The 16160-nt window shown below is 37.3% G+C and overlaps 1 protein-coding gene across 1 annotated transcript; it reads right to left on the bottom strand.

The window, feature by feature from the left end:
- Positions 1–1334: 1334 nt before the first annotated feature.
- On the bottom strand, positions 1335–3479 carry LOC143607639 (epoxide hydrolase 2-like). The gene is made up of 3 exons (XM_077083015.1): positions 2927–3479; positions 2141–2382; positions 1335–1774 (listed from the first exon to the last, which is right to left on the bottom strand). Exons 1-3 carry the CDS (start codon positions 3470–3472, stop codon positions 1525–1527), a joined length of 1038 nt encoding a protein of 345 aa, XP_076939130.1. The 5' UTR covers positions 3473–3479; the 3' UTR covers positions 1335–1524.
- Positions 3480–16160: the final 12681 nt, after the last annotated feature.

The raw sequence follows: 16160 nt of genomic DNA, 5'->3' as shown, positions 1-16160 counted from the left end.
TAATTACATATAAATATTTATCTTGACTGGTCTTATACTGTTTTAGTGTATTTTATTGTTCAAATTGTTGTAGGAACTGGAGTTAATTATAGAATTCTCGGATAGGCATTTAAGCTAAACTTGTTATTGTAATTGACAATAAAATATAGATCAGGCTAAACGTACCCCTTGGTTGCTTGTCATACCTCCTCACCTATTGGAAAAACCAACTTTCATATTACCCATTGAAATCATATAATTACCAAATTATCACAAAAATAAGGATTTCATATTATTTTTTTTATAAATTGCGTTTTTTTTTAAGATTTCAAGTTTTGGGTTTAGGGTTTAGGGTTCGGTTTTAGGGTTTAGGGTTCGGGTTTAGGGTTTAGGTTTTCGGGTTTAGGGTTTCGGGTTTTAGGTTTTCATGTTACGGGTTTATTTTGTAAAAGATAAAGAGGTAAAATAAGGATATTATAAATATATATACTATTAAAATTTAAAAAAAATATAATAAGTATTTACAATATTAATACTAAAAAAATAAATTAATATTAATACTTGATAGTTTTTATTTGATACCTGTAGTGAAGATTATTAAATGAAAAAAAAATATTGTAGGGACTAATATGTATATAAATAATGTTAAGAGGTTATAGTAATTTATCTAATAAGTTGAGGGGTATATATTTAGTAAAAATGATGTAGGGAGGGGGGGTACGTTTAGCAACACCCAATATGAGCCAGGCTAAAAAGTAATGCAGAAAGACACAGTAAAAGCACCATAGAGATAATCTATATATATAATACTAAGTTCAGGCATTAGGTTTTCAAGTCTAATCTATATATATAATAATAATTTTTCAGGCACCATAGAGATAATCGTTTACCCATTATCCAGATGTAGTTCGGTTTGTGTTATATATAAAAGATTATGTTACAATCATGAGCTAATTTATATGTTTTTGTTAACCTATTCACAACATAATATAAAGTCTAAACTAACAGTATTACCACGAATTTTTTTTATAAGTGGGTACCGCATCACCCAAACCATTGCAAAGGAAAAGAGTAAAGCCATGTAAACTTGACACAAATATGAAGATCGTGAATCCATTTGGTTCCATGTAGGTGTTTCGTATTCTTGATGAGAGCAGTATGAGGTTATAGTGATTGCCATTTGGCTATCAATTTTTATTCTTGACGATTCCCTATCTATCACGTGTTAAGCAAGATTAGACAGGTAAAACTCAACGACAAATGTTTGACCATCAATCATTGTCGTATCACATCAAAAAGCAATCCCCCTCCTCCAGTTAACAGCTATTAAATTAATTTTGTTCAACCTTAAAAAAAATATGTCTATTCACACACCAAACCATTGACAATCATACATAAAACTTAAATATGAAGACAAGTGCAAACACTTCATGAAAGCAACTGGTTGAACATGATAGTGGATGGCCTTTGATTACTTGCATGAAGTTCTCAAATGCAAGAACAAAGTCATAATCATAGGTGTAAAATCTTCATGGATGATCAGTCCTAATTAAACTTTTCAAAGAACTGGTGGATATATTGGTTGATCTCATCAGGCTTTTCTTCTTGAATAAAATGGCCTACACCTTTAAGTATGATCACATCTTCTAAAAGAGGCACATCTTTCTTGAATCCGCCTTTCTCTATATAATCTTTAGCTCCCATCGTGTTGTAGGTCAAATCGACATCGCCCACAATGAACTTAACTGGAACTTTCACTTGTGCTCCGGTCCATGGTGCAGTCAGTTCCCAGTTTCTGAAAATTTGTATAATATAGTTTCTTATTGATTCATTTCTTGTTACATTAACCATAACATTTTAGACAAATATTCTCATATCCTTGGTGGACAAGAGAGAGGATGGGTTTACAAAAAAAAAAAAGCATCGGTCCTCAAATATCACCAGCGTGTTTAGATATAATGATTATGGATGAGAGAATAAACGATACTCCACAATTGAATGTGCTCGAGTGGGAGTGATCAGTATACTAGTATATGTGACCTCTTAAAAAGTGTCCACCCCGCGGGAAGTCATAAAAGCAAATTTCACCTCTTATTTATAGGACAATATTGGTTGGTATAAGAGGTTGAATGTTACATTAACTAAGTTTTGATTAACTTACAAGTTTATGGCTCGATAGTAGTTTAAGCCTCCAGTGAAGCCCGTTTTCTCGAATTTGCTGGTGTAATATGCAAGATCTTCTTTTGACAGCCACGACGGCAAGGTTAGAGCGTCATCCCGCGAGGTTCCAAATCCGATACCTTTGGGTAGAAGAAGCGGTCCAGGTGTTCGATAATTGAAGAAATCATTTAAAACTCTTTCTGTACCCCATTCCGCGAATTCACCTTCAATTTCTCCCGGTTCCTGAAATTATCTTTAAGATGAGTTTATCATCTTCTATAGTTAACACTATTTAAATCCTCTATCTAATTTCTATGTTCGTTTTTAGTTAGTATTCTATATTTAGTTTTAAATATTAAGATAATTATTATTATACCTATGCATTTAAAAAGGTGAATCATGAGTAATATATACATGAAAAGGTAAATCTTTCGCAAGAGTTATTTCCCAAATTCCGGTTCCATGAGTGATATAGTTAAAGAATACTTTGAATACTGAAGAACTGCATAATATACATGTACATAGTTCTTTGAAAGTGATTAATCAAGAGATTGCAATATACACTTTCTTTTTCCCAATTATTTTCTTTACACTACATATGTTAAATTAAGTGTATTATTCAGTTTATTTTAAATCATTCATATATTTGTATTGAAATGAACTTTCCCCTAATTTAGTGATATAAGAAAAAAGAACTTTTGATAGCATTGGGCATATATAAATAATAACTTAGACATTTAGTAACGCCCTTAAACATTTGCTATACTTGAAGTAGAAAATAAAGAACCTGAAATCTGATGATGTAGTAATCATTTCCATAAAGAGCACGAAGAGCATCAACAGGCTTGAAACTAGGCTTCCTTGGACTAAAAGGAACACTCAAATTCACCAAGGCATTAACTTTATCCGGCCGATAAAGACTCAAAGCCCAACACATCATTGCACCCCAGTCATGTCCAACCACAAACACCTTCTCCTCGCCCGGTGCCTTTACCGCGTCTATGAGCGCCACCAGGTCTCCAACCACATGAAGGCTAGTGAACTTACTAGGATCAGTGGTTGGAGCACCGGTTGTGTCACCATAGCCACGGAGATCAGGGGCCACGGCACGGTAGCCTTGCGATGCAAGGAACACAATCTGGTGGCGCCATGTGTACCAGAGCTCTGGGAAGCCGTGGACGAGGAGAATGGTGGGGCCTTGGCCGAGTTCGGCTACGTGCATGTTTATGCCGTTGACCGATATTGTCTTGTGTTGGATCTCATCCATGTTTGTGTAATTTGTGTGTGTGTTTTGTGGTTTGGTTGTGAAGAAGTGTGTTAGAAGATTACCCATGTGAATTTATAATATTATGAATCTCGTTTTATAATAGAAAAGAAAATATTACGAATCTCTTTTCATAATAGAAAAAAAAGGTGGTGGGGGTGGGGGGAGGGGGGGTGGATTAAATATAATAAGTTGGAGACCTGTTGTAACATCTGTAAAATTTAGATGTAAATTTGACAACTTAATAAAATTAAAGAATAAAAAATATTCTCAAGATAAGTAATAGGAAAATTAAATAAGAAAATAAAAGTATCCCATAAGGAAGTTCATCCTACATGGAATTGAGAAATAAAGTGAAAGCATTTCACGTGAGTATACATAGGAAAAAGAATTTCCTCGCACATGGAAAGTAATAAAAACTTGAAAGCTCTTTATAAGGAGATGAGTTTCCATAGTAATATTCTTATATGTCAGTAGGCACCCAGTGTTCATAACCGAGTGTGTGAAGCACCCGACACGCACGTGCTATGGGCGATGGGCGATGGGTGCAATGTGACGCTTTAATAGCGCATTTTGCACCTCACACGCTCGCATCGCCGCGAGCCACTTGAGACCCGCCTTAGTATTTTGAAAAATAGAAGTAAGACCAAGACATGACAAGTTACCAAAGACAATGGACTAAAAGTGAAAATCTAAAATCTTGATCCTTCAAGCTACGCGGACGTGCAAGGATCTGGCACTTCGCGCTACGCGAAGTGACCCTTATGCATGTGTGACACGTGTCATACCACATGATGACACGTGGCAAACCAGTGATGACTCGCTGAAACAAAGTCAGTTCACGTGACACAAACAGCCAGAACCTTTCTCTTTCGCGCTACGCGAAGAAGCACAAAAATTGCTATAAAATGGGAGGCTCATAGCACATTCCTCCTCACACCAAAACACACTCTCTCACGCACACTTGCATCGTTTTGCGTACCGAGCATCGTAGTGCGTGCCAAGCCCCGAAGTTCTGATGATTTTAGCACACTTTGCGACATAGAGTAGAAATGCTGTTCATATAAGCTTAAGCGTATAAACTCCGAATACGCGTGTAAGGTAGTGTTTCTGCCTAAGTTATTATATTATTATTATATTAATGGCTTAGACCCTAGTCGGGGGTATAGCCTAGACCTTGATCAAATTATACAAAAGTTATTGTAAAAATAATGTTTCTTTATAATTAAAAACATAGAATTTTATATATATATATATATGAGGATATAGTTAAAATATTATTTCTTCAAGATTAAGAAAATAAGATTTTACATACAATGGGTATAGTTAATATAGTGTTTATTCATGAGTAAGAAATATAAGAATTTATAAACAAAGGTTATAGACCAATGACGTTTCTTCTTAAACGAGAAACTTATCATAGATGTTTCTTAATGAAAAAGAAACTTAACACATGATTGGTAAATAAACAAAAAGACTACAAGTCTAATATTTTATTCATACAAATGATCAATCAAGGTTTAAAGCTATCAAAACCAGACTAAAGGTCTGTAGTCGATCTAGAGACGATGCGGATATTTATATAAACCTATTTTATTATAGGTTACTCATCATTCATTCACAAAGGTTTTCAAACAAGTTCATCACATCATACAGACACTCACATGTGAATACGTTAAACCTTTTACAATGAGCCATTAAGATAAACGGGTTGTTTATCTTAACAAGTCAGTAACATGTTTATATGAGATTACATGATCTCTTAAATACATTGATTTAAGGATTACGTGATCCCTATTATATATACACGAAAGAAAATAAAATGCAACTCAGGCCGAGTACACATGTGTCCGGATCCAAACATATTTGTCTAGTCTATTAATCAAGGCTACGTGACCGCAGACTAGCAGTTATAACCAAGTCCTCCAATGGGTATCAGGTCCTGTAGAACCATAATTGTGTGTGTGTGGCATTAGGTATAAATCCCATAAATAAAAGACAATTCTGCTGAGATTGATCAAGATAACTATCATATCAGTCAAAGATTTATTAAATGTTTTTAGAGTCAGCGATTCATCAGCATATCGCTGATGTATTTTCCCCCACATATCAGGGAAACAGATTTAGAACAAGTAGCAAGGAGTTAGTTAGGGCTGTCCAAATCGTTCGCCGCTCGCTCAAAAAATGCTTGTTCGATTTCGCTCGAATTGGAAATGAGCCGATCGGATCGGTTCGATTTGAAAACAAGCCAAGCATGAGCAAAGCTTCGCTCGGTTCGGTTAGGTTTGTTTTGCTCGAATTATTTTTTTAGTTTAAAATTTATATATATAATATGTATTTATATAAAAATATACAAAATTTTAAGGATTTTTAAATTCCTCACTTTTGTGTTGACTTCAAAGTTTAATTTTAAACCCTAGTCACTTTTTTAACACTTCCACAATGTCGTTCAGTATTTCGATTACACCATTAAAAAACTACATATTAGTTCTCGTCACATTTGATACATGAACTATTTTTTATATTGTTAGGAGAAAATATCGACCAGGTATTTTCGTTGAACTTGTTATGTATGTTTTATTACTATGTTTGAGTTTTAAACATTTTAGAGTTGGAACTCTATACATTTTTTTTGTTGAAAGTTTTGAATAAATGGCATTTTGGAGTTTTAGAGTTTAAAAATTGAAAACTTTGTACGAAATCAAGCAAAACCAAGCCGAACCAAGCTGCTCAATTTAAAACCAAACCAAGTTCAAGCATAAACATATCGCTCGTTTCTTTAAATTCAAGCCACTCGGTTCAGCTCGGTTTCAAACCAAACCAAGTATGAGCATTCCTGCATTCGATTCGGTTCGGTTCGTAAACAACCCTAGTTAGAGTCACTCATGGAGTTAGATGCTCGATACATTGAGATGACTCAGTTTTTAATTATTAAAATATTGCAACAAGATTAAACAAGGTTGTAAATCAAACACCTGGGTATTTATTATCCGAGAAGTTTTCAAAATAAATTTATATTTTATTAAAACCAAAGTCTTCCGTTAAATAACCCGCAACTATGACATATTTACAAAACAGGTACCAGCTATTAGTCATACGCCTAGGCCCTAAGTCGGTGTGAGACACATGTATCTTACGACAACTCAAACTTGATTTGTTAAGGAACCCTAACGTCTAGCACGACTGGAAACCAAAAGCATCCAAACCCTCTCTCTGTAACTACTTTACACTAACGCGTTGCGGCGGGACGCGACACTGGTTTGGTTAATATCAGTTATGATACAGTAAAAAACAAGTGTGACCAAAGTTGAAAGTGAAAAAACATTGAGGTTAAACGTGAAAATGTTTTTTAATCAACATGAAAAATTTCAAAAGTTCCATAACAAAGTTGAAAGTTTAAAAAGATTTTTTGCAATTTTTAAAAGTGTAACACCGTTTCTTTTACCCTTAAAGTTGTAGGTCTGAAATACTAATTTAGAAAATATAGGGACCTGAATTGCAATTTCTGAAAATATTGTCCCATCGCGGTACGCGACGGGGTAACAATCAACCCATCGCGTAGCGCGATGGGCATGGTGAGTCACCGGACACGTGTCCAACACCGTGTCAACACGTGGCGCAATGTGACAGGCCACGTGTCACCACCGCATAAGGCGGCGTCTTTTTCGGCGCCGCGGTACGCGATAGGGCCCAAGGAACCCATCGCGTACCGCGATGGGGTCCAAAATTAGCCTATAAAAGGGGGTGACGGGTTTGAGCTCATTTCATTCCAAACACACCTTCCTTTACACACACTTAACCTCGTAAGGCGTGCACCTTTGTCGTAACAAGCCGACGTGCCATTTTCTCGTATTTCGTGCAAGAAACGAAGTTATAATCAAGTAGCAATCACTTAAGCGAGTAGATCAAGATCCTGCCTTTTTTTTCTTATTATCAATCTAAGCATCCGAGTTAAGGTAGGAGTTACGTTTAAGTTATTTGAATTATAACTTAGATTATCAATCGAGGCTACGGCCTTTAACCTTGATCGTATTTTTTTTAATCATTCACAATCATGTTTTCATAAATGTTACTTTATGATGAAGTATTGATTAACAAAAGATATATTTTGACGGGCATGTAGTAACTGGAAGGGGGATATCACTAGTAGTAAGTTTCTTGCCTAAGGAAAAGTAATTCGTATAAATCCCAATCAACCGAAGGACCCGTTTACTTGCCTGGAGAAACTTACCAACATGATAAAACCTATTAGGCCAAAGCATGCTATATCAAACGTCACATAAAACAAGTGTTTTCATTCACAATCAAAGATAAACGATTTCAAGGTTAAGCTTACAATCATAGCTTAACATCATTCAAAACATTCATACGAACCTATTTATGTATAGGTTAAGTATCATTTACAATCCATCAATCAGTCAAGGTTTTCCAACACCGACGGTACAGGTGAATACGCAAACCTTTTAATCAGTCAAAACATATTTATACTCAATGAGACAAACGGGTGTTTGTCTTAACAAGCCAGTCAATGTTTACATGAGAATATGTGATCTCTAAAACGTTATAATACAAAGTAGAAAATAAAAGCAACTCAGACCGAATACACATGTGTCTGGATCCAAACATAACCGTTCAGCTAAATCATTCTAAGGCTACGTGGCCGTGGGCTAATGGTCATAACTAGTCTCCCGGTAAGGGCTACGTGGCTCGGGAACAATTGTGTGTGTAGGGCAGTGGTACTTAGACCAGAAGTAGAAATGCTTCTGCTGAGATTGTAGAGAAAACTATATTTGTATTGTAATCATCATTCAAAATGTTTTATTGAGTCATATGTGTTCACCAGCATATAGCTGACGTATTTTTCCAACCTTTTGCAGGTAATTAAGAGTAAGTAGCATTAACAAGGATTGGAGTCTTAATGAAGATAGAAGCGCGAACAGGATGGCTCCGTTTTTGATATAGAATCCTTGTAATATGAAAACATATCTTTTGTAAACTTATACTCGGGTATTTAATTCCCGAGAAAATTTTCAATGTAAATTAATATTATATTCAACCTAAAGTCTTCCGCTAAAATTAACCCATAAACTCTGATATATTTACAATACAGGTACCAACTTGTGGTCACACGCCTAGGCCCTAAGTCGGGGTGTGACAGGCTGGTATCAGAGCCATCGGTTTCAGCAAATTAGGTATTAAAACATTAATACCTAGGCTTTAACCATTATTATGATTATTATTACTTGTAGGGATAAGATAGGATTGGTAAACCTCCTATCCCTAATCTAACTAAAGTGCAGATGTCTTATACTAACTACTTTGGTCGTAGACACCGAGTAGCCATTCGATCAATACCGACAATCAATCACGAACCATCCGATATGGAAAGTAGTAATAGTTACTACACTAGCTTTTTCAGTCACAATCAACCAATCAATCCGGTGTTACCGTATGGGAGACAACCCGTGTATCTCCCGGGCAGTCAACAATGTCTAATCGAAATCTCTGACAATACCGAGGACAACATTCCCCAGTATTATCCCTCTAACATTCCAACATACCATCCTTCCGAGGAATAGGAGGTACAGAGTAAAATCAAGTGGGAAACCGAATCGGAGTCATCAAGCTGGATGAATTGTCACTCTGATCAAAGGAGATGGCAATTTGGATCACCACCATTGAACTACCAATACGAAACTCCGCCAGCATCTGCAGAACCCAGTCACAAACCAAAAAAGAGAGTTGGCATGCCATACAAAAAGAGATTTAACTCATCACCAATCAAGAATCTTTATGAATCGAAGGAGGATCCTGAAGAAGAGGAGGATCCTGAAGAGGAAGAAGAGAACGAGAATCCTTACTTCCCTCCATACTTAGGACCGAGGCCTTCGATCTCACAACAAGCTAAGGAGATTCGCGAGGAGGCAAATCTTATCGAGGAATTTTATACCAACAATATTCCCAATGAAGAAATGCATGCATACGTTGCTAATCCGCATCCCTATCCCAAGGAAAACGCTTATCTCTTCCCAGTCGCATCCGCACCAACGGGATATCCGAACCCGCCAAATTCAGTGATGGACGAGTTGAGGAACGAGAAAGTGGACAAAAAGAAAATAGGGATAAAGATTGCCAAGAAATGTGACAAGATGAAGAATCTTGTTACAAAATGGATTAAGGACTAGAAATCATAGTTGTGTACTGTTGTAGTTGTAATCCTTTTTCTTGCAAATAAATAATGTAATATAAGGTGTAATTTTCCCTAAAATTTTGTTTTATTCAGCATGTCTAAAGCAAACACCAATCCAGAAATGCAAGTAAATAATAAAGGAAATACAATCAAAGAAATTTTACATGAAAAAGCTACCGAAGAAAATATTCAAGCGATACCGAAGGATTACGTACACGGTATTCGCAATTTAATAAAAGATGCCGTAAACCCAATCTATGAAATATTGATACCCTCCGGGGTTAAAGGTGTGATTAATACCCTCCGCTGGTTGGAGGAAATGGAATCGATCGTATTAATAAGAAAATGTACTGAAAGTGAGAAAGTCCAGTATACCTCCCAGATGTTCAAGGGGGAGGCATTAGAATGATGGAATACCCTGATTGGAATCAAGGGATGAGAAAATTTATACAATCTGGACTGGGCTACGTTCAAGGCCATGATACTGAAGAAATTCTGCCCGATTAATGAAATGGATCAGATTCAAACTAAGTTATGGAACCACAAGGTTGTGGGAACTAATCTTAAGGAATTCAACACCAAGTTCCTTGAATACTGTAGAATTGTGCCACATCTGGTCACTCCTGAAATTAACAAAGTGACACGATATATCTACGGGTTACCAATCGAAATCCGTGATTTAGTTCGGTCACATATGCCGTCCTCGACGGAATCAGCCATGGAGTTGGCCGGATATTTAATGGATTGGATGTTGAGGAACCGAGATGAGAAGAAGAAGGATGATGGAAAAGTGAGTGTTGGTGGAAAGATGGAGAAGAAAAGAGAAGGGGCGTTTGTGTATAATCGCCCTGTTTGCAAGTTATGTGGTAGGAGACACTTTGGAAAATGTCTTCGACCAAACAACTCGGTTACATGTAATTTTCTGTAAAAGACCGGGTCATGTGGAAGCAAATTGCACCAGGAAAGCAGTGGAATGTTTTATATGTGGTGAAAAGGGACGTTATAGCAACGAGTGTTCGAAGAAGAAACCAATGACGGTGACAGTTGGTGCAAGTGGTAGCGGTGCGAAGATCGATGCCATGAAAGGAAACGCTCGTGTCTTTATGCTAGACTCCCAGAAGGCAGCAGATATACCGGACGTGATCACCGGTACGTTTCCTATAAATAATGCTTATGCTAGAATATTATTTGACTCGGGTGCAAACCAAAGCTTTATAGATTATAAATTTTGTAGTCTATTAAATGAGCCCTTAGTTAAACTAGATAAACATTATGAAGTAGATACTGCTGATAGAAATGTAAGTAGAATAACCGAGGTTTTAGAGAATGCCACAATATCGTTAGCCAATCATGTTATACATGTACGATTGTTACCCATGACATTAGCAGGTTTTGATGTAGTATTAGGTATGGACTGGTTATCGTTTAATCATGCCCGTATCTTATGTAACGATAGAGCCATCGACATTCGAACACCTAATAACAAATTCATTCATATAACCGGAGATAAAGAAGGAGGAAAGGTAGGAATCATATCCAAGATTAAAGCAAGCCATTGCATAGGCAAGGGATGCCTCGCATTCATGGCCGATGTAACCAAGGAACCTGAACCAAAGAAAATGGAGGAAGTGCCGATCGTGTATGAATTCCAAGATGTATTTCCTAACGAGTTACCAGGAGCTCCGCCTAATAGAGAAGTAGAATTTAGAATTGACTTAATACCGGGAACTTCACCAATAGCCAAATCTCCCTATCGTCTAGCACCTATGGAAATGAAGGAATTAAAGAAGCAGTTGGATGAATTATTAGAGAAAGGATTCATACGGCCGAGTTCGTCACCGTGGGGAGCTCCAATTCTGTTTGTAAAGAAGAAGGACGGGTCAATGAGGATGTGTATAGACTATCAAGAGCTAAACAAGGTCACGATTAAGAACAAGTATCCATTACCTAGAATCAACGACTTGTTTGATCAACTCCAAGGAGCAAGTTGTTTTTCCAAGATTGACCTAAGATCAGGTTACCATCAATTGAAGGTACAAGAGGAAGATATACCTAAAACCACATTTAGAACCCGATATGGACATTATGAATTCACCGTGATGCCTTTCGGACTCACTAATGCTCCAGCGGCTTTCATGGACATGATGAATCTGATTTGCAAGCCATACTTGGACAAGTTTGTTATTGTTTTCATTGATGACATCTTTGTTTACTCAAAATCCAAAGACGATCATCAAGTTCATCTTAAGATCATACTTGAAACCCTAAGAAATGAGAAATTATACGCCAAGTTCTCCAAGTGTGGATTTTGGTTGTCCGAAGTACAATTTCTTGGTAATGTTATAAATGAAAAGGGTATTCAAGTAGACCCAGCAAAGATCGAAGACATAACCAAATGGGAGAAACCCAAGACACCGACTCAAGTCCGAAGTTTTCTAGACTTAGCCGGTTATTACCGAAGATTCATTCAAGATTTCTCTCGAATAGCTGTCCCATTAACTTCACTCACAAGGAAAGCAATTAAGTTTGAATGGGGACCGAAGCAAGAGGAAGCATTTGAAACACTAAAACAAAAGTTAACCAATGCACCTATCTTGGCTTTGCCAGATGGACTAGAAAACTTTACCATTTACTGTGATGCTTCGCACACGGGGATGGGAAGTGTTTTAATGCAAGGTAAGAAAGTAATTGCCTATGCTTCAAGACAATTGAAATTTCATGAAAAGAATTACACCACACATGATTTTGAGTTAGGCGCTATAGTTTTTGCATTGAAGTTATGGCGACATTACTTGTATGGTGTAAAGTTCACAGTATATACTGATCACAAAAGTCTGAAGCATATATTTGATCAAAAGGAATTGAATATGAGACAAAGGCGTTGGATGGAAATACTTAATGATTATGACTGTGAGATTGTATATCATGAAGGAAAAGCCAACGTAGTGGCTGACGCCTTAAGTAGAAAAGAACATGAGAAGCCAAAGAGAGTCCGAGCTCTTAGATTGGAACTTAAAGTCGATTTAGCTAACCAAATTAAAGAAACTCAGAAGTTGGCATTGGAAGAAGGAAACATTAAAGATGAAAAAGAGAATGGTACAATCGATCAATTGATTAAAGGAAGTGATGAAATACTTAGACTCGGTACAAGGATTTGGGTACCGATGATCGGAAGTTTAAGAGATAAGATTCTAGAAGAAGCACACAAGTCAAAGTATATGATGCATCCGGGAAGTGACAAAATGTATCACAATCTAACAGACGATTACTGGTGGATCGGGATGAAGAAAGACATTGCCTTTTATGTAGCTAAGTGCCTAACATGTTCAAAAGTGAAAGCTGAACATCAAAAGCCATTAGGATTGCTACAACAACCCGAAATTCTGATATGGAAATGGGATATGATAACTATGGATTTCATCATGAAGTTACCTAAAACTTCACGCCAAAATGATGCAATCTGGGTTATTGTAGATAGAGTTACGAAGTCTGCTCATTTTATTCCTATTTAAGAAACGTTTAGTATGGATAAGTTAGCACACTTATAAGTCGAAAATATAGTATCCTTACATGGGGTGCCGCTATCCATCATATCTGATAGAGATAGTCGATTCACTTCAAACTTTTGGTCAAGCTTTCAAAAGGCTATGGGGACTCGACTAAACCTAAGTACTGCCTATCATCCCCAAACTGATGGCCAAAGTGAACGCACGATTCAAACCCTAGAAGATATGTTTCGTGCCTGTGTTATCGACTTAGGAAGAAGTTGGGACACTCATCTCGCGCTGATGGAATTCTCATACAACAACAGTTATCATACGAGTATCCAAGCAGCACCATTCGAAGCATTGTATGGACGTAAGTGTAGAACACCCGTGTGTTGGTCAGAAACGGGTGATGGTCAATTGTCAGGGCCTGAAATTGTTCAAAGAACCACCGATCAAATAATACAAATCCGAGAACAATTGAAAGCGGCAAGAGACCGACAAAAGAGCTATGCGGACGTTCGTCGCAAACCATTAGAATTCAAAGAAGGCGACAAAGTGTTATTAAAAGTATCTCCTTGGAAAGGTGTAGTAAGATTCGGGAAGAAAGGAAAATTGAGTCCACGATTCGTTGGACCATTCAAGATACTCGAACGAATAGGACCGGTTGCTTACCGCTTAGAGTTACTCGAAGAGATGAAGGGTATTCACGATGTGTTTCACGTATCCAATTTGCGCAAGTGTTTAGCCGACGAAACCCTTGCAATGCCATTAAAAGATGTCAAGATCAACGAGAAGCTCAAGTTTGTAGAACAACCGATTCAAATAGAAGATAGCATGATCAAGTTTCTTAAGCACAAACGACTCAAGCTCGTAAAAGTCAAATGGGATTCAAGACAAGGACCCGAATATACGTGGGAACTCGAGTCAGAAATGAAGAAAAAGTATCCCAGTCTATTCCAATAAATCTTGAGGACGAGATTATTCAAAATGTGGGGAGGATGTAACACCGCGTCTTTTACCCTTAAAGTTGTAGGTCTAAAATACTAACTTAGAAAGTATAGGGACCTGAATTGCAATTTCTGAAAATATTGTCCCATCGCGGTACGCGACGGGGTAACAATCAACCCATCGCGCATGGTTAGTCACCGGACACGTGTCCAACACCGTGTCAACACGTGGCGCAATGTGACAGGCCACGTGTCACCACCGCATAAGGCGGCGTCTTTTTGCGGCGCCGCGGTACGCGATAGGGCCCAAGGAACCCATCGCGTACCGCGATGGTGTCCAGAATTAGCCTATAAACGGGGGTGACGGGTTTGAGCTCATTTCATCCCAAACACACCTTCCTTTACACACACTTAACCTCGTAAGGCGTGCCCCTTTGCCGTAACAAGCCGACGTGTCATTTTCTCGTATTTCGTGCAAGAAACGAAGTTATAATAAAGTAGCAATCATTTAAGCGAGTAGATCAAGATCCTGCCTTTTTTTTCTTATTATCAATCTAAGCATCCGAGTTATGGTAGGAGTTACGTTTAAGTTATTTGAATTATAACTTAGATTATCAATCGAGGCTACGGCCTTTAACCTTGATCGTATTTTTTTTTAATCATTCACAATCATGTTTTCATAAATGTTACTTTATGATGAAGTATTGATTAACAAAAGATATATTTTGACGGGCATGTAGTAACTGGAAGGGGGATATCACTAGTAGTAAGTTTCTTGCCTAAGGAAAAGTAATTCGTATAAATCCCAATCAACCGAGGGACCCGTTTACTTGCCTGGAGAAACTTACCAACATGATAAAACCTATTAGGCCAAAGCATGCTATATCAAACGTCACATAAAACAAGTGTTTTCATTCACAATCAAAGATAAACGATTTCAAGGTTAAGCTTACAATCATAGCTTAACATCATTCAAAACATTCATACGAATCTATTTATGTATATGTTAAGTATCATTTACAATCCATCAATCAGTCAAGGTTTTCCAACACCGACGGTACAGGTGAATACGCAAACCTTTTAATCAGCCAAAACATATTTATACTCAATGAGACAAACGGGTGTTTGTCTTAACGAGCCAGTCAACGTTTACATGAGAATATGTGATCTCTAAAACGTTATAATACAAAGTAGAAAATAAAAGCAACTCAGACCGAATACACATGTGTCTGGATCCAAACATAACCGTTCAGCTAAATCATTCTAAGGCTACGTGGCCGTGGGCTAATGGTCATAACTAGTCTCCTGGTAAGGGCTAGGTGGCTCGGGAACAATTGTGTGTGTAGGGCAGTGGTACTTAGACCAGAAGTAGAAATGCTTCTGCTGAGATTGTAGAGAAAACTATATTTGTATTGTAATCGTCATTCAAAATGTTTTATTGAGTCATATGTGTTCACCAGCATATAGCTGACGTATTTTTCCAACCCTTTGCAGGTAATTAAGAGTAAGTAGCATTAACAAGGATTGGAGTCTTAATGAAGATAGAAGCGCGAACAGGATGGCTCCGTTTTTGATATAGAATCCTTGTAATATGAAAACATATCTTTTGTAAACCTATACTCGGGTATTTAATTCCCGAGAAAATTTTCAATGTAAATTAATATTATATTCAACCTAAAATCTTCCGCTAAAATTAACCCATAAACTCTGATATATTTATAAAACAGGTACCAACTTGTGGTCACACGCCTAAGCCTAAGTCGGGGTGTGACAGGTTGGTATCAGAGCCATCGGTTTCAGCAAATTAGGTAATAAAACATTAATACCTAGGCTTTAACCATTATTATGATTATTATTACTTGTAGGGATAAGATAGGATTGGTAAACCTCCTATCCCTAATCTAACTAAAGTGCAGATGTCTTATACTAACTACTTTGGTCGTAGACACCGAGTAGCCATTCGATCAATACCGACAATCAATCACGAACCATCCGATATGGAAAGTAGTAATAGTTACTACACTAGCTTTTTCAGTCACAATCAACCAATCAATCCGGTGTTACCGTATGGGAGACAACCCGTGTATCTCCCGGGCAGTCAACAATGTCTAATCGAAATCTCTGACAATACC

This window comes from Bidens hawaiensis, unplaced genomic scaffold (assembly GCF_021521415.1).
Source record: "Bidens hawaiensis isolate Kalapana, Puna unplaced genomic scaffold, B.hawaiensis_p1.1 tig00084395_1, whole genome shotgun sequence".
Classification (NCBI taxonomy): domain Eukaryota; kingdom Viridiplantae; phylum Streptophyta; class Magnoliopsida; order Asterales; family Asteraceae; genus Bidens; species Bidens hawaiensis.
Note: the sequence above shows the minus strand (reverse complement) of the source record. Positions and strands in the feature narration are given on the sequence as shown.